Consider the following 23,349-nt stretch of genomic DNA (forward strand, 5'->3'; position numbering starts at 1 on the left):
GCAGCAGCAGCAGCAGCGCCTGGGCCTGAACGGCGGCGGCCCCGGGCCGAGGCAGCGGCGGCGGCCAGTGGAGCGCGGGGGCCGAGCGGAGGGGCCGGAGGGAAGGCACGGAGGGAGGGCCCCGGCCGCCCTGCCCTCCGCCCTCCGCCGCCGCGCCCGCCCGCGCCCCCCTCCCCGCGCCGCCCGGCATGGACGGCGGCGGGGGCGGCCCCGAGGGCACCGGCCTGGGTGAGTGCGGGGCCGCCCGCGCGGCCGCCGAGCCCCTTCCCCCTTCCTTCCCCCCGGGCCTGGCGGCGCAGCCGAGCAGCGCTAGGCCCGGCCCGGCGGTGGGCGGCGGGGGGAGCGGGGCGCGGGCGCCTCACGGCCCCGAGGGGAGCGGGGGCACCGGGGGAGCCCCGCGGCAGCGGGAGGAGGAGGGGGCGGGCGGGCAGGGATGGGGCCGGGGGGCTCTGCCCGGGATCGGGGGCGCTCCCCTGGGGCTGGGGGCTTTGCCCAGCTCGGGGGGCTCTGCCCGGGGCTCCGGGGGCTCTGCCCGGGATCGGGGGGGTTCCCCCGGGGCTTGGAGGCTCTGCCCGGGCTCTGTCGCAGCTCGGGGGGCTCTGCCCGGGGGTCGGGGGGCTCTGCCCGGGGCTCGGGGGGCTCTGTGCCCCCTCCCCGCGGGCACGGGGCCGTGTCACCTGCCTGGGGGAGGGGAGCGGAGGGAAGGTGAGTTCCCGCAGCGCAGCGGGTGGAAGACAGCATTCCTGCGGGATTGGGCTTGGGATTTGGAGCGTGTCCCGGCCGGTGTCACCCGCGGGTCCCGGGGCCGCGCTTGGCAGCGGTGCCCGGTACCGGGCTCTGCGTGTGAATCCGGTTTTTTTTTTTCCCTCTCACTCTCAGCCTTTTCCTTCAGGTGTTTTATCGCCTTCCCCGCTCTCCCGGCTCGCGTTGCGGTGCGTGCGCCCCGGGGTTGGGATTTCGGGCGTGATTTTTGAGCGCCTTCCGCGCGGCTTTGGGTGTCGCGGTGCGGGGAAGAGCCGGGGCAGCGGCATCTCCTCGGGTTTACCGGAATGGCATCGAGACCTTTAATCAGCGGGCGAGTTTGGTGGGAAGGACTGAAGGCAGAAGCCCCGGAGGTGCAGGAGGGATGTGAGGAACGGGAGGTTTTCATCCTCCCGGGGCTGGCACCGGCAGCGCTGTGGGCAGGGGATGAGCTTTGGGAAGCACCTGGGCTCTTCCCAGCTGGAAGTTCTGTTCTCTTTCTCTCCCTCGCCGCCTGATCCGTGCTAAAAAATTGATTTTTTTTTTTTTTTTAATGGTTTCGAAAGGGCTGTGGGGTTGCCAAGTGTGATTTTTCAAAGGGCTTTGTGTCTCTGCTATCTGATCATTTCCCCCGTGTTTATCACACCTGATAATTTACCTCGGCGTTCTCAGCCTGGTTTTGCACCCTCTGCCTCCCCACCTGTGTGCACTGCCCTGCTGCTTTTGTGGGGTTTAACCCATCTCCCGCAGCCTGGAGGGATGCAGAGCCCCATGCGCTGGAATTCCGGGTGCGGATCCCAAAATTTGGGTACAGCAGGGCCAGGGATCCCGGGAGCTTTTCCAGAGGCTGTGTGAAAGAAAAGTGCAAATTGGTGAAGGCTTTTTGGTTTCTCCAGTAAGCAGCTGCGTTTCCCCGGCTGCCAGGGGGTCTAGGGCTGGCTTTGGGATTTTTGTTTTCTGCTGGAGGGGGAGCTCCGAGCTGCAGGAATGGGATTTGGGGCCACCCCTGGGATTATTTGTTAAAACACCTTTGGAATATTGATCTGATCAGAAGAGGCTTTGCTGTTGGAGATGATTGTGAGTTCTGAAGGGTTTAATTGCCTTTATTATCTCATCATGCTACAGGGAGCCTTTAACTGATGGTTTCAGAGGAAATCTTGCTGTGGGGAGGGAGGAAATAGGGATAAATCATCCAAAAATTGAAGATATCGGGGTGCTGTGCTTTCCTCCTCTCTGCCAGAATCACAGAATGTGGGGATTTTACCCCAAGAGCTGCAACTTCACCTAAAAATGTGAAGTTTTTATCTATCCAGAGACTCCTTTTGGGCTCAGAGCAGGAGATGCCCCGTGGGAAGGCCTTGGGAAGGATTCCCAGAGTTGTGAGATGGATTTTTGCTGTAAACAGGAGGAGCAGGGACGTGCCCAGAGCACACCTGAGATGGCACAGGTGGATTTCAGGTGCTTACAAAACTCCTCTCCTCACTGACCTATTTCTCTCTGCAGCTCTCAGGGGCCTGGCCAAAAAAAAAATAATTAAAAAAAAATTAAATTTATTCCTGGTTCCACAAAAAAAAAAAAAAAGAAGAAAAGAGGCAGAACTGAAAGGAGGCAGCTGAGGAGAGGGAGATTTCTCTGATATTCTGTGAATAATTATTATATTAAAATATTTTATAATATTTAATAATAGAATAATATTTAATATATAATAATATTTAATATATAAAATATTTAATATACAATAATATTTAATATAATAATAAATATTATTGTCTTTTATAATAGATAATATATGGTATTATATGTAATAGTATATGTTGCACATTGTATATTAATATTCAATTTAATACAGACATAATGTAATATACATTATGTATTATATTCTTTATAATATGTCATATATTGTACGATGTATGACATATAAAATAGAATATTTTCCTTCTCTTGGTTCAGTTCCTCCAGCACACACTCTCAGCCTGCTCTGCTCTCTCCCTGTGACATCCAGGCCTCCTAAAAGGGAGAAAAAGTCAATTTTTAAAGGTAATTTTACTTTTCAAAACAGCATTCCTTTACATTTTGCTGAATCTGTGCTGTTTGTCCTTTCAGAATTTTATTCAGCGAGTATCTGGAGGTTTCCCCCCCCCCACAATAATGAGGGGGAAAATGTGGATTTTTCTGCAAAGTTCATTTTATTCTCCTGAAGTTTCACCCTTTAAATATTAAAGCAGATCCGGGTGAGATCTCCCTGCTCTGTCCTGAGCTCCCTCAGGGGAACGTGGTTGAATTTTCCACCAAAAAAATGGATTTTTTAACCCGTTTTTCCCTGGATCCCAGTGCTTCATTCCCAACTGTAAACACAAGGCCTTAAAATCCTTTCCAGCAGCTCCTGCACTGGGGCAAAATTTCAAAATCTGGACCCCAAGGGGTGTTTTGGGTGGGATCTGTCACAGCTTTGCTGCCTCAAAAAGCATTTTAATCAAAACCTGATTTTTTTTCCCAAATTCCTTTCGTTTTCCAGCTGTTTTTGGGCCTGGGATTTTGTGGGCTGCTTCTCCCTGGTGAGGAAAAAAAAAAAAAAATTAAATAAATAAAAACCAGGGAGTGAAACCCTGGCAGGTGCCAGCAGCAGCTCCAGCTCCTGCCCTTCCTGACACCCTTCCCTCGGGAGGTTTCACACTGGGATTTTCCCAGGAATTCCCAGCAGCTTTTCCAGCACCTTCTGCTGGGCCTGCTCTCTTTGGAAATGGGATTTTCCTCCTCTGCAAATGGGATTTTTTTTCCCTTTGAAATGGGATTTTTTTCCCCTTGGAAATAAAATTTTTTCCCCCTGGAAATGGGATTTTTTTTTTTTTTTTCCCTGGAAATGGGATTTCCACCCCCCTGGAAATGGGATTTTTTTCCCCTTGGAAATGGGATTTTTTCCCTCTGGAAATGGGGATTTTTTTCCTTGGAAATGGGATATTTTTCCCCTTGGAAATAAGATTTTTTCTCTCTGGAAATGGGGATTTCTCCCCCCTGGAAATGGGATTTTTTTTCCCCTTGGAAATAAGATTTCACTCCCCTGGAAATGGGGATTTCTCCCCCTCAGAAATGGGATTTTTTTCCTTGGAAATGGGATTTTTTTTCCCCTTGGAAATAAGATTTTTTCCCTCTGGAAATGGGGATTTCTCCCCCTCAGAAATGGGATTTTTTTCCCCCTGGAAATGGGATTTTTCCTGCCGGGGAAATGTCCAGGTAGGAATTCCAAGGTGGTTTGAGGCAGGATATTCACACTTCATTTACACCTCTGCATATCCAAGGACACAGAGACACCTCCGGGGCCTCTTTGGGGGGAAAAATGCTAATTTTGGGCAAGAGATCTTGATGACAAATTTCCTTTTTGGGGCTTCCACCGCTCCTGGACCTCGGGGTCAGTGGTGCTCAATGGGAAGTGCCATAATTGAAATAAAATCTGAATAAAATCCTAGTGTAGCTTTAGTTTTCTTGAAGATACATCAGCAGAGAGAGATGAAAAGAGGAGGTTTTAAAGGAAAAAAGGAATTTTGGCACATATTTGGACAATTTTACAAATTTAAAGGGTCAAAAGACCTTTTAATGTGGTCATGAAAAGCTTTTTTTTTTTTTTGTCTAAGAATGATCAAATAATGATAAAAAAATGACAAATGGGAAATGTGAACCATCTGGGGGTGTTTTAATTTTTTTTTTTTTTTTTGCATTAAAAGATGCAGGAATAGATTGGAATACCTGGAATTTCCTAATTCAGCCACAGCCTTTTAATTTTTAGTTATTTCAGGTGGTGAGAAGGGCCTGGAGTTGTGATTTGAGGGTAAAGAGCTCAAAGTCATTTTAAGATTTTTTTTTTTTCTACTTCAAGAAAAGCGTTGAGTTTGTGGCTGATCTCAAACTCCTTTAGATTCAATAAACCACCCCTGGTTTATTGCAAAATCCGAGGGATTTTAATGCTGAATTCCCAGATGGAAACCTCTGGAATGGATTTCTCATGGAGATAATGCTTGGAAAAAAAATCTGGTTGGAAAAGCTTTGTGTCTCCCAAAAATCTGGATGCAGCCAGATTGATGGTTCCTCTGGAAAAATGGAAAAAGCCCGAGGGTTTCTCACTTTTAGTGGCAGGATTTCATAGGTATTTTTTTCTGGGATTTGGGAATCTGATTTTCCAGGAGCCTTTGGAATGCGTGGAGGGAAATTCCCAGCTCTAAACAGAGGGGAAGGGGGGGAAAAAAAAAAAAATAAATAAAAGTGCTGCCTGCTGAGTCAGCAAAATACCCAGCCCGGGTTATTTTGGGAATGGCCAAAAAGCAGCGGGATGAGGTGGGGGCTGGAATTCCAGGATTTTTCCCCAAGGTTTTGTGTCCCTGCCCAGGCTCTCCTGCACCTACCCTTGGTTCTTTTAGGAACGCTCAAGAAAAAAAGCTGGGGAAAAAAAAAAAAAAAAGGGTCAGGCGAGGTGGGATTGACACAGAATTGTGTAAATTCTGGAATTGCAGAATTTATGGGATTTATCCCCTCTTCCCCAGGGCTTTGTGTCCCTGCCCGGGCTCTCTGGAATTGGAGGAAAAGCTGTTCCAAGGGAATCCGGGGCTGCAGGAGGGTTCTGATTTCCCTGTTTTCCGCAGGAATTGGGAAATTGGGAATGCTGCTCCCAAATACCCTCCTGCACCATTCCCAGTAAATGGGATTTCTCTTCCCTGATTCCTTTCCAGGATCATTTTCCTGATGATTTGAGGCTCTGCTGAGCTGCTCAGGTGGGTCCCGAGCTTTGGGAATGGGAATAGGGTTGTTAGCAGCGCTCAGCGCTTTATTTTACATTTATTTTGCATTTATTTTGCATTTCCATGGGCTCAGGCAGCTCCAGCACTTCCCATGGAAATGCAAAAAAAGCACCGGAGTGAGGCTCTGGGACGTAAAATTTCCCCTCTTAAAAACAGATTGCGGTTTGCTTTTTTTTTTTTTTTTCTTTTTTTTTTTTTGCACCTAAAGCAGCCAGGATGCACAAGAAAGCTGAGAGAAATAATTGAAATAATTCCCTTCAGATGTGTTTTCCCACTGTTTGGGAATGGCTTTCCCTGAAATCCTCACTTTTCCCCTCACATCCTCAGCTTTTTCCTCAAGTCCTCAGCTTTTCCCCAAATCCTCAATTTTCCCTCTCATCCTTTCAGTTTTTCCCCACTTTTTCCTCACACCCTCAACTTTTCCTGAAATCTTTAATTTTCCTCACATCTTCAGTCAGTTTTTCCTCAATTTTCCCCTCACACCCTCAGTTTTTCCTCAGTTTTCCCTCACACCCTCAGTTTTTCCTCAATTTTCCCCTCACACCCTCAGTTTTTCCTCAATTTTCCCCTCACACCCTCAATTTTTCTTTAAATTTCCCTCACACCCTCAGTTTTTCCTCAATTTTTCCCTCACACCCTCCGTTTTTCCTCAATTTTCCCTCACACCTTCAGTTTTTCCTCAATTTTCCCCTCACACCCTCAGTTTTCCCTCAATTTTTCCCTCACACCCTCAGTTTTCCCTCAATTTTTCCCTCACACCCTCAAATTTTCCTCAATTTTCCCTCACACCCTCAGTTTTTCCTCAATTTTTCCCTCAGTTTTTCCTCAGCTGTTTCTGACCCCCTCAGTTTCCCCTCACACCCTCCGTCACTTCCCCACTTTTTTTCCCTCACACCCTCAGTTTTCCCTCAATTTTTCCCTCACACCCTCAGTTTTTCCTCAGTTTTCCTCAAACCCTGTTTCCCTCACATCCTCACCTTCTCCTGAAATCCTGTTTTTTCTCGCTTTTCTCCCACTTTTCCCTCAGTTTTTCCTCACTTTTTCCTTCCCACTCCCCCGAGCCCAGCCCAGGCTGGGCCGAGGCCTCCCCGGCCGAGCCCGAATCTCTCTATTTTTAGTGCCGGTAACACCAAAAAATGCGGTTTTTCTTCAGAAGCTCGGTGTGAAGTTGCTCCCACACACTCACCAGCTTCCTCCACCCACTCTTTTGTCTGCAAATTGTGCTTTTTTTTCTTCAGAGTTCGAGCTTTTCATGTCGGAGTCTTTGCAAACCTTTGATTGCTCCGTCGTGCTGCAGATATTCCCCAGGTTTGGGGCTTGATAAGCATCAAAAATCGCTTTGAAACTCTTGTTTCCTTTTTACATCTTAATCACGGCCTGCATCTCTCATTTGGCAGCGTGACTGGAATTTGTTCTGTGGAAAAATCTGCCTTGACAAAATTAAATTCACCTTTAAAACAACAAAAAAAAAAAAAGCTTGGGTGTGTTGGGATTAAAAACACCCAAACGCTGCTTTGGGATTAGAAAATTAAAAGAGGGGGGAAATGTGTTTTAAGAGCGTTTTTAAGGCAGTATTTCAGAGCTGCTGTTTGTACTAAATGGCCAAGGAGGGCTTTGCTTTTTATTTTAATAATGGTTTTGAAAGTTGTGGGTCCCTCGAGGGTGGCAGTGAAAGGTTCAAAGCCACAGCGGCCGCTGATGCTGCAGAGTGAAGTGGTTTTCAGAGCAAACAGCTTTGATAATTCAGAATAAACCCCACTGTGGGCTTGATTTGAGGTGGTACCTCTTGATAAAAAGGGGGTTTTTACACACAATATCCCTTTAGTGAGCAGAGGTGAAATACTGGCAGGAATTTTTTGCCGTTTGGTAAATGGGGGGGAAAAAAAAAAAAATTTCCTTTTCCTGGCAAGTTTTGTGCTTTTCTGGCTCTGCAGCGGAATTCCCGATTTCCTTCTGCAGCTTCCTAGAGATGCTTAATATTATGAGGGAATAATCAGGTATTTTCTACATGGAACTGGGAATTTCCTGAGCTCCCGAATAATCCAAACTAAACTGGGATTTATACTTCCCACGGCTTCCTGGGAGTAGGATTGGGAATTCCATCTGGCCAAAACCAGTTGATTTTATAATTTTTTCCATCTGAACATGAGCTGTGCCCGCAGTCCAGCATTAACAGCCCATCTCCGGGGATTTCTTTGGGGCTGGGAATGTGGGATTTGAGGATGGAGCAGTGGGAATGGGCCCTGCTGTGGTGCTGAGGCTGCAGCCGCTGCCAGGCACCTCCAGGAAATTAATCTGGAATAATTTGGAAACCCCGGAGAAGCGCTCGAGTGTTTTAATGAAGTTCATCATCAAACTGGTTGGTTTTTTTTCCTTTCTTTCCCCAGTGTGCCACTTCACACAGATTCCCTTTATTATTAATAATAATTAATATTACTTATTCAGGCACTGGTTGCTTCATCTCCTGACCAGTTAAAATTCACTCCCAAGGCAGGGAAATTCTGGTGGGACAGAAATGATGATACAGGAATCTCTGGAAGAGAGGAGGACTGGGTGGATTTTGGGCAGGAATTCCCAGCTGGGATGGAATTCCCGGGGAAGCTGTGGCTGCTCCATCCCTGGAAGTGTCCCAGGCCAGGCTGGAGCGCTCTGGGATCATGGAAGGTGTCCCTGGGTGGGATTTGCTGTCCCTTCCATCCCATCCTGGGACGTCTCTATCCTTAATTCTCCTCCTCTGATCCCAGCTTTAGCTCCAGGTTTAGCTCAGGAATTCCCAGGCTGTTCCTGATGGGATCAGCCCAGCCCAAAACCTTGGGCTCGCTGTTGCCATCCCGAGCTCCCAAACTGGAATTATCCCGGTGGGAAGAAAAAAGAAAAAAAAAAAAAGGAAAAAAAGAAAAAAAAAAGAGAAATGTGGGGAATTGATTGCTTTGTGTCCATGAGGGACCACGTGGCGCTTCCTGCAGGAGGAAGTGGCAGCAAAGTCCCGGGCAAATTCCAGCTTGGAAAACCGCGGGGGAAACGTGGATGGGCAAACCGAAATTGTGCCGTGGGGATTAAGGAGCTGGGGGAAGGGAGGGAGAGACAAAGGAAGAATTCCTCAAATCCCTCAAAATCCAGGATCTCCGGGGTGTTCCCGGGCTGGTGGAACGGCTCCACTGAAATTCCTCAGGGCTTGGCTCCGTTGTTGGAATGTGGCTCTGGAGAATGTGAGGGTGGGCTGGGGGGGATCCGGGGTGTTTTGGGGTGGGTGTGCCCCGTGGTTGTGGGGGCAGAGCAGGGTTTGGGGGCCGTCAGTGCTCCCAGAAACCCAGGAGGAACAGCTGTGCTTATCTCTGGTGGGTGGAGAACATCCCTTGCCTGGATTTCCCCTCCTTGGGAATCTGCTGCCAGCCCTGGTCCCTGCTGTTTGTGGGGCCAGCAGTGCTCCCAAAAAACAGGAGGAGCGGTTGTGGTTATCTCTGGTGGATGGAGAGCATTCCTTGCTGGATTTCCATTCCCTTGGGAATCTCCTGCCAGTCTGTCTGTGGGGCTGTCAGTGCTGCCAAAAATCCAGGAGGAGCGGTTGATGGAGAGTATTCCTTGCTGGATTTCCATTCCCTGGGAGCCTGCTGCTGGGGATTCTCCTGGTCCCTGCTGTTTGTGGAGCCGTCAGTGCTCCCAAAAATCCAGGAGGAACCATTGTGGTTATCTGTGGTGGATGGAGAGTATTCCTTGCTGGCTTTTGCTGTTTGTGGGGCTGTCACTGCTCCCAAAAATCCAGGAGGAGCAGTTGTGGTTATCTGTGGAGGATGGAGAGTATTCCTTGCTGGATTTTGCTGTTTGTGGAGCTGTCAGTGCTGCCAAAAATCCAGGAGGAACCATTGTGGTTATCTCTGGTGGATGGAGAGTATTCCTTGCTGGATTTCCATTCCCTGGGAGCCTGCTGCTGGGGATTCTCCTGGTCCCTGATGTTTGTGGAGCCGTCAGTGCTCCCAAAAATCCAGGAGGAGCAGTTGTGGTTATCTGTGGTGGATGGAGAGTATTCCTTGCTGGATTTTGCTGTTTGTGGGGCCGTCAGTGCTCCCAAAAATCCAGGAGGAACGGTTGATGGAGAGTATTCCTTGCTGGATTTCCATTCCCTGGGAGCCTGCTGCTGGGGATTCTCCTGGTCCCCGCTGTTTGTCCCTCCCTTTGCCACCCTCAGCTCCTCCTGGGAGGCTCCCCGGGGCCGTCCCCATGCCCGCAGAGCCTCCCCCGTTCCCCACTGACGCCGCTCTCCCGCTGTCTCTTGCAGATAAGATGCTCGAGGGCTCCGCTTGCTGCCGAAGATCCCTCCCCGCCCTGCCCCTGCCGTGATCCCGACCCCCAGCCCAGCCAGGACCCCCGACCCCGCCGGGCTCCGATGGAAGAGGCGCCGGGCCGGAGCAGCCCCCGCGAGCCGCAGCCCCGCGGGACGGAGGGCGCCCCATGAGCCCCCCCAGATGAGCCACGCAGCCAAGGGGGAGCCCCCCGGGGCCGGCATGGCGCAGGAGGGGCCGCCCGCCTTCTACCCCAGCCAGGAGCTCGACCTGTCCACCAAGGTGTACAAGAGGGAGTCAGGGAGCCCCTTCTCGGTGCTGGTGGACAGCAAAGGGAGCAAGGGCCACCTCCACGAGAGGGAGGAGCAGCCGTTTTTCAGGGAGAGCAGAGCGGTAGGAGAGGTCCGGGCTGTGAAAGAAGACAGGGAAAACTCTGACGACTCTGAGGAGGAGGAAGAGGAGGAAGATGAAGTGACTTACAAAAGGGAGCAGATTATAGTGGAGGTAAACCTTAACAACCAAACCTTAAATGTGTCCAAAGGGGAGAAGGGTGTCCCCTCCCAGTCCAAAGAGACTGCTGTCCTTAAGAGCAGCAGTGAGGAAGAGGAGGGTGACAGTGGGGAAGAGGCCACGGAAGACAGTAATGATTATGAGGAGAATGAGAGGCAGAAGAAAAAGGAGAAAAGAGTGGAGAAGGTTAGTGTTGGCCAGAGGAGAAGCAGGAGAGCCGCCTCCGCCGCGGCCGCCGCCGCCTCCCCGGCGCCCCGAGCGACGCGGGGGCGCAGGAAGAGCGCGGAGCCCCCCAAGCGTAAGAAGAAAGCTGCAAAGGAGCCCAAGGCACCTGTGCAGAAATCAAAGTGTGAAGAGAAGGAGACTCTGACCTGTGAGAAGTGCCCCAGGGTGTTTAACACACGCTGGTACCTGGAGAAGCACATGAACGTCACCCACAGGCGGATGCAGATCTGCGACAAATGTGGGAAGAAATTTGTGCTAGAGAGTGAGCTGTCCCTCCACCAGCAAACTGACTGTGAAAAAAACATCCAGGTAGGTCTGCTCGCCTGCTGGCCAGGTCCCCACACCTCCTGGCGTGCCCTGGATCCGCCTGGTGGACGCTTCACAGGGGGAAAAAAAAAAAAAAAAATCTCTTTTTGCACGGCCCCAGGTGCTGAGCCGGGCCCGGGCTCTGCCTTGTCCCACATTTTGGGGTCTCCCAAAAGGAGGGGATGGCAGGGAAAAAAGTGCTCAGCTGCTCTGAGCAGTTACTCCAGGAGTAAATCGTGAGTTGGGAACACAAAGCTCCTTGAGGTGGGTCAGAATCTGGAGTAACTGGTCCCAAAAATCTGAAGTTGTGTGGTAAATCCTCCTCCTCCTGCCGAGCACCCGCGGCTCTCGCTGAGTTGAGAATCCCAGGGGTTTCCGTGGCTGGAAATGCTGCCCCACGGTGGCCAGGTGAGGTTTCCAGGGGAAACAGAATTCCAGGAATTCCCTGGCATGGGAAATTGTGAGATCCCAGAGAGGCAGCAGTTGGAGTCAGGATCTGAGCTGGGGTTAAAACGGGGTTTAAACCCCTCTGAGACCTCGGCAATTCCCAGAGTGCTTCCGAAGGGTTGGAATTCAGCACCTGCACCCCGAGCCTGCCCCTTCCCCGGCAGGAAACCCCAGCAAATCTCCCCAAAAACACAAAAATCTCAGGGTTTTTTTTTTCTCCCCAGCAGCTCTGATTTCCCCCAGCAACAGAAGGAACAGCTCTGCTGGGAGGTTTTGGGAGCTGTGGGAAGAGCTCCAGAGTCTCTGGTCCCTCTGGGGTTTGTGCCAGGGAACTGCTGCTTTCTCTGGCACCCCAAATCTGCTTTTTTGGCCTTATTTTCACCCACCTCCTCCTGAAATCCTGCCAGCAGCAGCGGCTCCGGTTGGATTTTTGGGCAGCTGGAATTTGTAGGGCAAGGAGGGTTTTTTGTGCGAGAGTTTGAGCACAAGAATTGAATATTTTTCATTGTTTGTTTGCTTTCAATGCTGAACTGGGTTGATCCTCGGCTCCCACTGCGTGGGAGATGTGGAATATTTATTGCAATTTCTCTTTTCCAAGCTCTTTTCCCAGCTCTTCGTAACCCTGGGCTGGTTTTTTTTTTTTTTTTTTCCTTAAGTTTCGGCTCAAGGAAGGATTTATTAATATAAATTTCATTTTTTGCAGCTTTTGAAAGAAATATTTTAAAAGTCCAGTGCAGCAGGGAGGATTTAAATGGGAATTTAAGAGATGCCCTGGCAGGCAGGGGGTTCATTCACAGCATAAAATATAAGCAGGAATTAAAACATAAAGGAATTAAAGCAGGAATTCCTGAATATTTTGAACACATAAAACGGTGAAATATCCTGTATCCATCTACACATGCATCCAAAAGTGATAAGAGAAGGAGAAATTATAGAAATTATGATTTAAATCCAGAGGAATCTGGTCCAGAAACGTGCCAGCAGCACTGAGTCACCTTCAGGTCCTCAATATCCAAGACTAATTCCAGCAATTCTTTTCTGTCCTGACCTTTGGGATGTGTTTTCCAGCTGCCTGTTGCTGTGGTTTTATTCCAGTTGCCAACAGGATTGAGGGAAAATTAAAAATTTCCCTTAATTCGGGGTTAAATGTGTCAAGGGGGAGCTTTGTCCTGGAACAAAACTGGTTTAATATCGGATTGGAAGGAGAACCAAGGCTGGCTCCTCCCAGTTTTCCATCCCGGGGATGGAATAAATCTGTTTTTCCAGGTAATTTCTGCTTTTTCCGTCCGTCGCGGTCAGCACCTTCACCCGGTTCCCCTGAGCTCTGTGTGGTTCCTCCCTCTGCGTTGGTGTTTTCATCCTGAATTCTGCTTGGCCCCTCCGAGGGCTCCTGTCTCTGTAAATCCAAGGATTTGGGGATGGCTCCGTGGAATTTCTTTGCTCCCTAGGAATTTTTTTGCCCTCCCGGGAGGGGAATCCCAGCAGGTGCCGTGGGGGCAGAATTCCCAAACCCTGCCGGGATCCCAGCCCCGTGGGAACGCTCCAAACGAGCGGGACGGATTAATTAATTCATCAATCAGCACCCGGCCCTTCTGACTGCTGGGGGAAGGGTGGGAATTGGTGGAAGTGGAGCTCTCCCAAAAAAACCCCAAAATCCCAAAACAACCCCAGAGCGAGGCACCGTTCCTCCCCGTGCCCTCCGGGGTGAAGGTGATTTGCTTTCCTCACGCTCCGGGATCTCCAGCTGGAATTTCCACACCGGACACGGAATTTTTAATGAAGTTCTTGGGAAGAGCTGCTGGGAAAAGGAAGAGCTGCCTGAAATCCTGGGTGGGAGGCCCGATTTCCTGGACATTCCAGAGGAGTTTTGGGAAGGAATTGTCACCCTCCAGTGCCGCTTTGGACCTTTAATGAACGCGGAGAGCACGGCAGGAGGAGCTGATCCCGGAGTGTCCGGCGGGATGGGAGCTGCTTTCCACGGAGATCCAGAGGGATGGGAGAGCCTGGACTGGCCACACCTGGATTTGGGAAGGGCTGGATGGGATTTTGGGAATTTAATGGTGTCGGCCTCCTCCAGCTCCGTTGGGTTCTTCCCTCTCCGGGAGTTTGGATTTTCCCACTCCAAGGGTTTGGATCCTTCTCACTGAAAATGTTTGGATTCTTTCTGCTCCAAGGGTTTGGATTCTTCCCTCTCCAGAGTTTGGATTCTTTCTACTCCAAGGGTTTGGATTTTTTTCTGCACCACGGGTTTGGATCTTCCCTCTCCAAGGGTTTGGATTTTCCCACTCCAAGAGTTTGGATTCTTCCCATTGCAAGGGTCTGGATTCTTTCTGCTCCAAGGGTTTGGATCTTTCTCACTGAAAATGTTTGGATTTTCCCACTCCAACGGTTGGGATTTTTCCATTCCAAGGGTTTGGATCCTTCCCTCTCCAAGGGTTTGGATTTTCCCACTCCAAGGGTTTGGATTCTTCTGACTGAAAATGTTTGGATTTTCCCACTCCAAGGGTTTGGATTTTTCCATGACAAGAGTTTGGATCCTTTTCTCTCCAAGGGTTTGGATCCTTCTCACTGAAAATGTTTGGATTTTCCCTCTCCAAGGGTTTGGGTCCTTTCCTCCCCAGGGTTTGGATTTTCCCTCTCCAGGGTTGGACTCCCCCAAGCCCTGTGGAGCTGTCCCTGTGCCCCTCCCACGCTGTTGGATTTTGGGGATCGGGAGGCACCGGAACACCAGCACTGCCCCCCCTCCCCTCAGGTGTAATCCCCAAATCCATTCTCACTGCCTCCTCCCAGGCATAATCCCCAAATCCTCATTCTCACTGCCTCCCCTCAGGTGTAATCCCAAAATCCATTCTCACTGCCTCCACTCAGGTGTAATGCCAAAATCCATTCTGCTTCCTCCCAGGCATAATCCGCAAATCCACATTCTCACTGCTTCCCCTCAGGTGTAATCCCCAAATCCATTCTCACTGCCTCCACTCAGGTGTAATCCCCAAATCCACATTCTCACTCCCTCCCCTCCTCCCAGGTGTAATCCCCAAATCCATTCTCACTGCCTCCTCCCAGGTGTAAATCCCAAATCCATTCTCACTGCCTCCTCCCAGGTGTAAATCCCCAAATCCATCCTCACTGCCTCCTCCCAAGTGTAATCCCAAAATCCATTCTCACTGCCTCCTCCCAGGTGTAAATCCCCAAATCCATTCTCACTGCCTCCTCCCAGGTGTAAATCCCCAAATCCATCCTCACTGCCTCCTCCCAAGTGTAATCCCAAAATCCATCCTCACTGCCTCCTCCCAAGTGTAATCCCAAAATCCATTCTCACTGCCTCCTCCCAGGTGTAAATCCCCAAATCCATCCTCACTGCCTCCTCCCAGGTGTAAATCCCCAAATCCATCCTCACTGCCTCCTCCCAGGTGTAAATCCCCAAATCCATCCTCACTGCCTCCACTCAGGTGTAAATCCCCAAATCCACATTCTCACTGCCTCCTCCCAGGTGTAAATCCCCAAATCCATTCTCACTGCCTCCTCCCAGGTGTAAATCCCCAAATCCATCCTCACTGCCTCCTCCCAGGGGTAAATCCCCCAATCCACATTCTCGGGCATTTTTTCACCCTTTGGGGCCTTTTTTCTCCGTGCCAAGCCTCAGTTTCCCCCCGAGGCCGGGCCCCCCTGAGCCGGCTCCCCTCTGTGTCCCCCCAGTGCGTGTCCTGCAACAAATCCTTCAAGAAGCTCTGGTCCCTCCACGAGCACATCAAGATCGTGCACGGCTACGCCGAGAAGAAATTCTCCTGCGAGATCTGCGAGAAGAAGTTCTACACCATGGCCCACGTGCGCAAACACATGGTTGGTGAGTGGCTGGCCTGGGGAAATCCCAGGACGGGGGTACAGTCCTGGGGGAAATTAAAATTATCAGGGGAATTAAAATTGCCAGGGAAAATAAAATTACCAGGGGGATTGAAATCTTCAGGGGAAATTAAAATTACTCGGGGGAAATTAAAATAATTGGGGAATTGAAATTGTCAGGGGAAATTGAAATTATTAGGGGAAATTAAAATTGTTGGGGAATTGAAATTGTCAGGGGAAATTGAAATTATTGGGGAATTGAAATTGGGGGAAATTGAAATTATTGGGGAATTGAAATCATCAGGGCAAATTGAAATAATTGGGGAATTGAAATTGGGGAAATTGAAATTACTGGGGAATTGAAATTGGGGAAATTGAAATCATTGGGGCAAATTGAAATTATTGGGGAATTGAAATTGGGGAAATTGAAATTACCGGGGGGATTGAAATCATCGGGGGAAATTGAAATAATTGGGGAAATTGAAATTATTGGGGAATTGAAATCATCGGGGGAAATTGAAATAATTGGGGAAATTGAAATTATTGGGGAATTGAAATTGGGGGAATTGAAATTATTGGGGAATTGAAATTGGGGAAATTGAAATTACTGGGGAATTGAAATTGGGGAAATTGAAATCATTGGGGCAAATTGAAATAATTGGGGAATTGAAATTGGGGAAATTGAAATTATTGGGGAATTGAAATTGGGGAAATTGAAATTATTGGGGAATTGAAGTAGTGGGGGGAATTAAAATGACGGGAGGAACTGGAGCACCGTGGGGAGCTGGAATCTGTGGGGCGCGGGAGCCTCGGGAAGGTTTCTCGGTGCCGGCTTTCCCTGGATTTCCCCGCTCTCCCTCCCTGCAGCCCACACCAAGGACATGCCCTTCACCTGCGAGACCTGCGGCAAGTCCTTCAAGCGCAGCATGTCGCTCAAGGTGCACTCGCTGCAGCACTCGGGGGAGAAGCCCTTCCGCTGCGAGGTGAGAGCCCCGGGAGCCGCCCGGGGAAAAGCGGGAGCGGCCTTGGATGGGCCGGAGGCTGGGAATTCTCTGTGCGGGGCGCCTCCGCGGGGGATTCTGGAGGGGGTAAATCCGTGGGGTTAAACCCATGGGGTAAGTCCATGTGATAAATCCATGGGGTAAATCCGTGGGGTAAATCCGTGGGGTAAAATCCATGGGGTAAATCTGTGGGGTAAGTCTGTGGGGTAAATCTGTGGGGTAAATCTGTGGGGTTAAACCCATGGGGTAAATCCATGGGGTAAATCCGTGGGGTAAATCCGTGGGGTAAATCCGTGGGGTAAATCCGTGGGGTTAAACCCATGGGGTAAATCCATGGGGTAAATCCACGGGGTAAATCCATGGGGTAAATCCATGGGGTAAATCCACGGGGTTAAATCCATGGGGTAAATCCATAGGGTAAGTCCATGGAGTAAATCCATGGGGTAAATCCGTGGGGAAAATCCATGGGATTAAATCCATGGGGTTAAATCCATGGGGTTAAATCCGTGGGGTAAATCCATGGGATAAATCCGTGGGGTAAATCCATGGGATAAATCCGTGGGGTAAATCCATGGGATAAATCTGTGGGGTAAATCCGTGGGGTAAATCTGTGGGGTAAATCCGTGGGGTTAAACCCATGGGGTAAATCCATGGGGTTAAATCCATGGGGTTAAATCCATAGGGTAAGTCCATGTGATAAATCCATGGGGTAAATCCGTGGGATAGATCCATGGGGTTAAATCCCTGTAGTAAATCCAAGGGGTAAATCCGTGGGATAGATCCATGGGGTTAAATCCCTGTAGTAAATCCATGGGATAAGTCCATGGGTTAAATCCCTGTGATAAATCCATGGGGTAAATCCATGGAAGGCTCCTGGGAAGTGGGAATGGCCTTGGATGGGGCCGGTTCCATCCGAGTTTGGGAATTCCCTGTGTGGGGTCCCTCCTCAGGGGTCTCTGGAGGGATCTCGGGGTTAAATCCGTGGGGAGCTGGTTTGGAGCTGGTTTGGAGCTGGTTTGTTTGGAGCTGGTTTGGAGCTGGTTTGTTTGGAGCTGGTTTGGAGCTGGTTTGTTTGGAGCTGGTTTGGAGCTGGTTTGGAGGGAGGCAGAGTCCTCTAGTGGAGAGAGCCCGGGACACCCACAGAAACCCTTTTTTCCTGGAATAACCCCGTCCCTGCCAGGCTTTCCCCACTCAATTCCGGCTTTCCCCACACAATTCCAGCTGTTCCCTCACAATTCCAGCTGTTCCCTACACAATTCCAGCTGTTCCCCACACAATCCAGCTGTTCCCACACAATTCCAGCTATTCCCCACACAATTCCACTTTTCCCCACTCAATTCCACTTTTCCCCACTCAATTCCACTTTTCCCCACTCAATTCCAGCTGTTCCCCACACAATTCCAGCTGTTCCCACTCAATTCCAGCTGTTCCCACTCAATTCCACTTTTCCCCACACAATTCCAGCTGTTCCCTCACAATTCCAGCTGTTCCCCACACAATTCCACTTTTCCCCACTCAATTCCAGTTGTTCCCTCACAATTCCAGCTGTTCCCACACAATTCCACTTTTCCCCACTCAATTCCACTTTTCCCCACACAATTCCAGCTGTTCCCCACACAATTCCAGCTGTTCCCACTCAATTCCAGCTGTTCCCACTCAATTCCAGCTGTTCCCACTCAATTCCAGCTGTTCCCCACACAATTCCACACTTTCCCCCCACAATTCCAGCCCTCCCACCCTCCCGACCCAAACCTTTATTCCATCCCTCAACAAATCATCCCCATCCCTTCTTTTTCCTGAGGCGTTGCTGCCCACCCCCATCTCCCTCCCAGCCCTTCCAGGGCTCATTCCCAGCTTCCCAAACCCCCGAAATTCCCGTTTTTTCCCGGCAGAACTGCGACGAGAGGTTCCAGTACAAGTACCAGCTGCGCTCCCACATGAGCATCCACATCGGGCACAAGCAGTTCATGTGCCAGTGGTGCGGCAAGGACTTCAACATGAAGCAGTACTTCGACGAGCACATGAAAACCCACACTGGTGAGGGCTGGGAAAAGCCCCTGCAGGGACATTCCCATGGGATTCCCTCGGGATCTGGGGCTGGGGGTGATCTCCAGCTGGAAAAGCGGCTGGGAGAGCTGCGTTCCTTGCCTTGGATCCCTTTCTGTTCTGGCGTGATTCCCTGGGGGGGGAAATGGGAATTATTGCCTGGGTGTTTTGGTGTGGAGGAGCCCCTGGCCGGAGCCTTCTACCCCAAATCCTGAGGGGAGCCCGGATTCCAGAGCCTTCTACCCCAAATCCTGAGGGGAGCCCGGATTCCAGAGCCTTCTACCCCAAATCCTGAGGGGAGCCCGGATTCCAGAGCCTTCTACCCCAAATCCTGAGGGGAGCCCGGATTCCAGAGCCTTCTACCCCAAATCCTGAGGGGAGCCCGGATTCCAGAGCCTTCTACCACAAATCCTGAGGGGAGCCAGGATTCCAGAGCCTTCTACCCCAAATCCTGAGGGGAGCCAGGATTCCAGAGCCTTTTACCCCAAATCCTGAGGGGAGCCAGGATTCCAGAGCCTTCTACCCCAAATCCTGAGGGGAGCCAGGATTTCCTAAACCCCCGTTGATCCCCAAAGGCAGTGGTCAGGGGATTTTTCCTGGGATTCTCCATGGATGAGGCGACTTTTCCAGAGGTTCTCCCAGGGCTCAGGTGCTTTTCCCAGGGGTTCTCCCAGGATCTCAGAGGGTTCTCCAGGGGCTCAGGTGCTTTTCCCAGGGGTTCTCCATGGATCTCAGAGGGTTCTCCAGGGGCTCAGGTGCTTTTCCCAGGGGTTCTCCCAGGATCTCAGAGGGTTCTCCAGGGGCTCAGGTGATTTTCCCGGGGGCTCTCCATGGATGAGGTGCTTTTCCCAGGGGTTCTCCCAGGGCTCAGGTGCTTTTCCCAGGGGCTCTCCATGGATGAGGTGATTTTCCCAGGGGTTCTCCCAGGATCTCAGGGGGTTCTCCCAGGGCTCAGGTGATTTTCCCGGGGGCTCTCCATGGATGAGGTGCTTTTCCCAGGGGTTCTCCCAGGATCTCAGGGGGTTCTCCAGGGGTTCTCCATGGATGAGGTGCTTTTCCCAGGGGCTCTCCCAGGGGCTCAGGTGATTTTCCCAGGGGTTCTCCCAGGATCTCAGGGGGTTCTCCGGGGGCTCTGACCCGCTCTCTGTGTGCCTCCCAGGAGAGAAGCCCTTCATCTGCGAGATCTGCGGCAAGAGCTTCACCAGCCGGCCCAACATGAAGCGGCACCGGCGCACGCACACGGGCGAGAAGCCGTACCCGTGCGACGTGTGCGGGCAGCGCTTCCGCTTCTCCAACATGCTCAAGGCGCACAAGGAGAAATGTTTCCGCGTCACCAGCCCCGGCACCAGCCCCGGCCCCGGCCCCGCCGGCCCCGCGCTGCTGCCCGGGCCCTGCCCGGCCCCTCCGGCCGCGGGCGCCGCGCTGGGGCTGGGCCCGGCCGCGCCCCCGCGCCCCGTCCCGCACCCCTACGGCGCCCTGGCCCTGCCGCCCCACGGGCACCACCCCCACGGGCACCACGCCCAGCACCTGCCCGTGCCCCCCGTGCCGCACCTGCCGCCGCCGCCCGCCCTGTTCAAGAGCGAGCCCCTGAACCACCGCGGGCACGGCCACGGGCACGGCGCCGACGGCGGCGGCGGCTTCCTGCGGCACCTGGACAAGGGCAGCCCGGCACAGCCGCACTGACCCCGGCGGGGATCCAGGTTTGGGGGCCGGGATGGGGTCTGGGACGGGCTCTGGGATGGGATTGGCGCGGCTCCCCGCGGGCTGGCAGCTGTGCGCCCGGGACCCGGGTTTGGGGTCTGGAATCTGGCACGGGATCTGCCGCGGGGGATTGAGCCGCTGTGGGCACGGCTCCCCGCGGCGCTCGGGGGCTGGCACGGGGTCGGCTCTGGGATCCCCGGGTTTGGGGTCTGGGATGGCATCGAGGCCCCGGAGCGCAGCGGGCGCTTCCCGTGGCACCTGGACGAGGCCAGCCCGGCACGGCTGGGACCGGGCACCTGGGATCCGGGTTTGGGATCCGGGATCTGCTCTCCTGCCGCCCCACTTCGTGCTTGGGGTCAGGGTTTGGGATCTGGGGATCGAGCCCCAGAACCACCTCGGGCACGGGCACACGGACAGGGGCTGGGGTGGGATCCAGGCTGGGAGCTGGGTCTGGGATCCAGGATCCAGGATGGGACCTGAGATCTGCCCTCCTGCCAGCCCACACTGTGCTTGGGATCTGGGACCCAGCTTTGGGATCTGGGATCCAGCTTTGGGATCCGATCTGGGTCTTGGATCTGGGATCCAGCTTTGGGATCCGGGACCCAGCTTTCAGATCTGATCTGGGTCTGGGATCTGATCTGGCTCTGGGATCCAGCTTTGGGATCCAATCTGGGTCTTGGATCCATGATCCAGCTTTGGGATCCAGGACCCAGCTTTGGGATCTGGGATCCAATCTGGCTCTGGGATCTGGGATCCAATCTGGCTCTGGGATCTGGGATCCAATCTGGGTCTGGGATCTGGGATCCAATCTGGGTCTGGGATCCAGGATCCGGCTCTGGGTTCCGATCTGGGTCTGGGATCTGGGTTCCGATCTGGGTCTGGGATCTGGGACCCAGCTTTGGGATCCAGAATCCAGACCTGGCATCCAGCTTTGGGATCTGGGATCCACTCTGGCTCTGGGATCCGCGCCGCTCCTGGGCCGAGCTGTGCCCGAAGCCCCCGGGTCACTCACGAGGAGCCCCCAGGACTGAAATGCCCCAAATTTGTGTTTCCCCGGTGACTTTTCTAAACCCCGGCTCCCGAGCCTGGTGGAATTTTCTAATTTCATATCAGCTGACGAGGTTTGCTTGGCTTTTATATCCTGGCCCTCTCCTCAAAGAGGAGGCGGGCCCGGGCTCTTTGTACTAATGGGAAAGGCTGTGAGTTAATTAATACAGAGCATTAATGATCACTGTGTACGTAATGATTCCTTTCAGCACCCCGAGCTCGGAGCATTCACCCAGAAAGGCAAAAAAAAAAAAAAAAAAAAAACCCAAAAAAAGGCAAAAAAAAAAAAACCAACAAACCCCCCCTCCCTGTTGTTTTTGTGTAGCTCTCCTAACACACTTCTTTATTTTACTACAGAAATTATTTTAGAGGTTTTTTGTATAGATCCTATTTAGTAGAGTCTGTTTCTAAAACAAAAAAAAGCCAAAAAAAAAAAAAAAAAAAAACTTGATGATGATAATAATAATAATAATAATTGTATTTCCATAAACGGTGTAATTTTTTCAGTGTAGCTGCACCTCTGTTGTACAATAGAGAAATTTTTATAATCAGCCCCAATGTGATTCCTCAAAGATGCTTTTCCCAAATTCCCCAACCCCACGACTCCAAGGTGCTTCGGAGAAGAGAGGAAAAAAAAAAAACCCAGAGGTCTCTGGAAAAGTCACCCCGAAACCGGCGGCGATTTCTGGATTTAATTTATTTTTTGGGTGTTTTTTTAAACTTTATTTCCCTTTTCCCGGTTTCTCCTCAGCTGTTGGGGTCAGATATTCCTGCTGGATGTGGATCCAGGAATGAACGGACAGGAATTTTATTGGGAGGGAGATTCTGTCCTGCAAACTCGGGAAATTTGGGAATGGGAAGTGCAGGAAAAAGCGGGATCTGCCAGCGGGGGGAAGCGACGTCTCCCGAGTGAGGCAGGGATTTAGGGATGAATCCAGTGCTGCTGTCCGGATTTAGGGAATTCTGGAATTCCTGGAGAGGGGAATGCAGTGGGATCAGGGAATTCCTGGAGAGGGGAATGCAGTGGGATCAGGGAATTCCTGGAATTCCTGGAGAGGGGAATGCAGTGGGATCAGGGACTGGGAATTCCTGGGGGAGGATCAGGGATTGGGAATTCCCGGAATTCCCGGGAGCTCCTGCCTGTTTTTTGGGAAATTTTGGGATCAAGCTGTGCCACAGCCCTGGATGTTCCAGGGCAGCTCCATCCCAGGAATCTGGGATGGTTTTGAGGGCCAGAGCCGGGGATTTTGGGCAAATCCAGGTCCGGGACAGGGAGCCGGAGCCATTCCCGTGGGAATTGCCCCATTCCAAGGGCTGGGATCCCACGGGGCTCCCTTGGAGCCCCTCACGTTGGGTTTTCTCCCACTGGATCCCCCCTGGATCCAGGAATTCGCTCCTGCTGCCAGAGCAGTGCCCAGCAAATCCCAAATTCCTGGGAATTCCCGGGAATTCCTCCTCTTTGAGCTCCTTTTCCCGCCCCAATCCCACCGAACTCCGCGCCCGGAGATCCCCACGGGGCGAGTTCTGCCCTGCTCCTGGCCTTTGGGATTCACTTTTAGCCAGAAAAGGCGGAATTCTCCCCCAGGACAGCGCCGGCTTGGGAAAACCTCTGGGATTTGCTCCTCCCTGGATGTTTTCCTAATCCTGGAGTTGGGGTTTCCGTAACGTTGGAAACTTCGGGGCCGTTTTGGGCCCGAACCCCTCGTTTTTGGCTGAGCTGAAAGCCCCTCCTGATGAAAGAAATGTCATTTTCCAACCATTTCCTCCAGAGTATTTAAATCCCCCTCTTCCCCTCCGGCAGGAAAAAAATTCCAATCCTGAATTCCCAACCGTTGCAATTCCCTGGAATTCCCTGCATCCCCCCCCCCCCTCCTGCAGCCTCCAGTGGTGCCACAATTTCCTGCTCAGGATGATCTGGGATAATCCGATTTTTAAACGCCGAAAAACCCCAAAACAAACAATCTGTGATTTGTGTTCCGGGTTCTACAAAGCCGTTTTTCCTCCTCAGTAAATTCTCCAGCATTCCAAGCGGCTCTTCCAAGAATTCCAGAGTCTGGGACGTTTTTGTTTTTTTTTTTTTCCTGCTCTTCAGCTCCGCTCTGTATCGGATCATTCTGAGAATTTATGAACTTCCTTTCTGTGGAAGAAGATTAAAAATTCCAACCCCTGTTCCCGGTCTGGCCGTGATGTGAGATGCTGGGAGGGCGGGGTGGGATCCTTTCCAAAGCAAAAAAAAAAAAAAGGGAAAATGGGGAGATTTGGTTTAAAACGCAGGGAATCCAAGGCTGGGATTTGTTGTGGTTTCTTAATCCTTCGATTTCCAATTTTTGCTGCACCCACAGAGTTCCACAGGGATGGGAAACTCCAAGGGATGGCTCCGGGTGCTCCCTCCTTTCTGCACCTGCCACTTCTGCTTTA

At 51.6% G+C, this 23,349-nt stretch overlaps 1 protein-coding gene and 1 long non-coding RNA gene across 2 annotated transcripts; one reads left to right on the plus strand and one right to left on the minus strand.

The window, feature by feature from the left end:
• On the plus strand, window positions 1-23,102 carry ZNF652 (zinc finger protein 652). Its single transcript, XM_053999790.1, has 6 exons — window positions 1-228; window positions 9,805-10,852; window positions 14,993-15,140; window positions 16,004-16,119; window positions 18,030-18,174; window positions 19,343-23,102. Exons 2-6 carry the CDS (start codon window positions 9,992-9,994, stop codon window positions 19,864-19,866), a joined length of 1,794 nt encoding a protein of 597 aa, XP_053855765.1. The 5' UTR covers window positions 1-228; window positions 9,805-9,991; the 3' UTR covers window positions 19,867-23,102.
• On the minus strand, window positions 3,226-6,622 carry LOC128819562 (uncharacterized). The gene is made up of 3 exons (XR_008440725.1): window positions 6,506-6,622; window positions 5,136-5,169; window positions 3,226-3,293 (listed from the first exon to the last, which is right to left on the minus strand). It is a non-coding gene; the product is annotated as an uncharacterized LOC128819562 (long non-coding RNA).
• Window positions 23,103-23,349: the final 247 nt, after the last annotated feature.

This window comes from Vidua macroura, chromosome 27 (assembly GCF_024509145.1).
Source record: "Vidua macroura isolate BioBank_ID:100142 chromosome 27, ASM2450914v1, whole genome shotgun sequence".
Taxonomy (NCBI): Eukaryota; Metazoa; Chordata; class Aves; order Passeriformes; family Viduidae; genus Vidua; species Vidua macroura.

Excerpts from the sequence above, each read along its gene's own strand:
- ZNF652 (XM_053999790.1), top strand. The coding sequence starts at position 9,992 with ATGAGCCACGCAGCCAAGGGGGAGCCCCCCGGGGCCGGCATGGCGCAG. Across the intron at positions 15,141-16,003 it reads CGTGCGCAAACACATGGTTG|CCCACACCAAGGACATGCCC; the intron begins GTGAGTGGCTGG and ends CCCTCCCTGCAG. Across the intron at positions 16,120-18,029 it reads AGAAGCCCTTCCGCTGCGAG|AACTGCGACGAGAGGTTCCA; the intron begins GTGAGAGCCCCG and ends TTTTCCCGGCAG.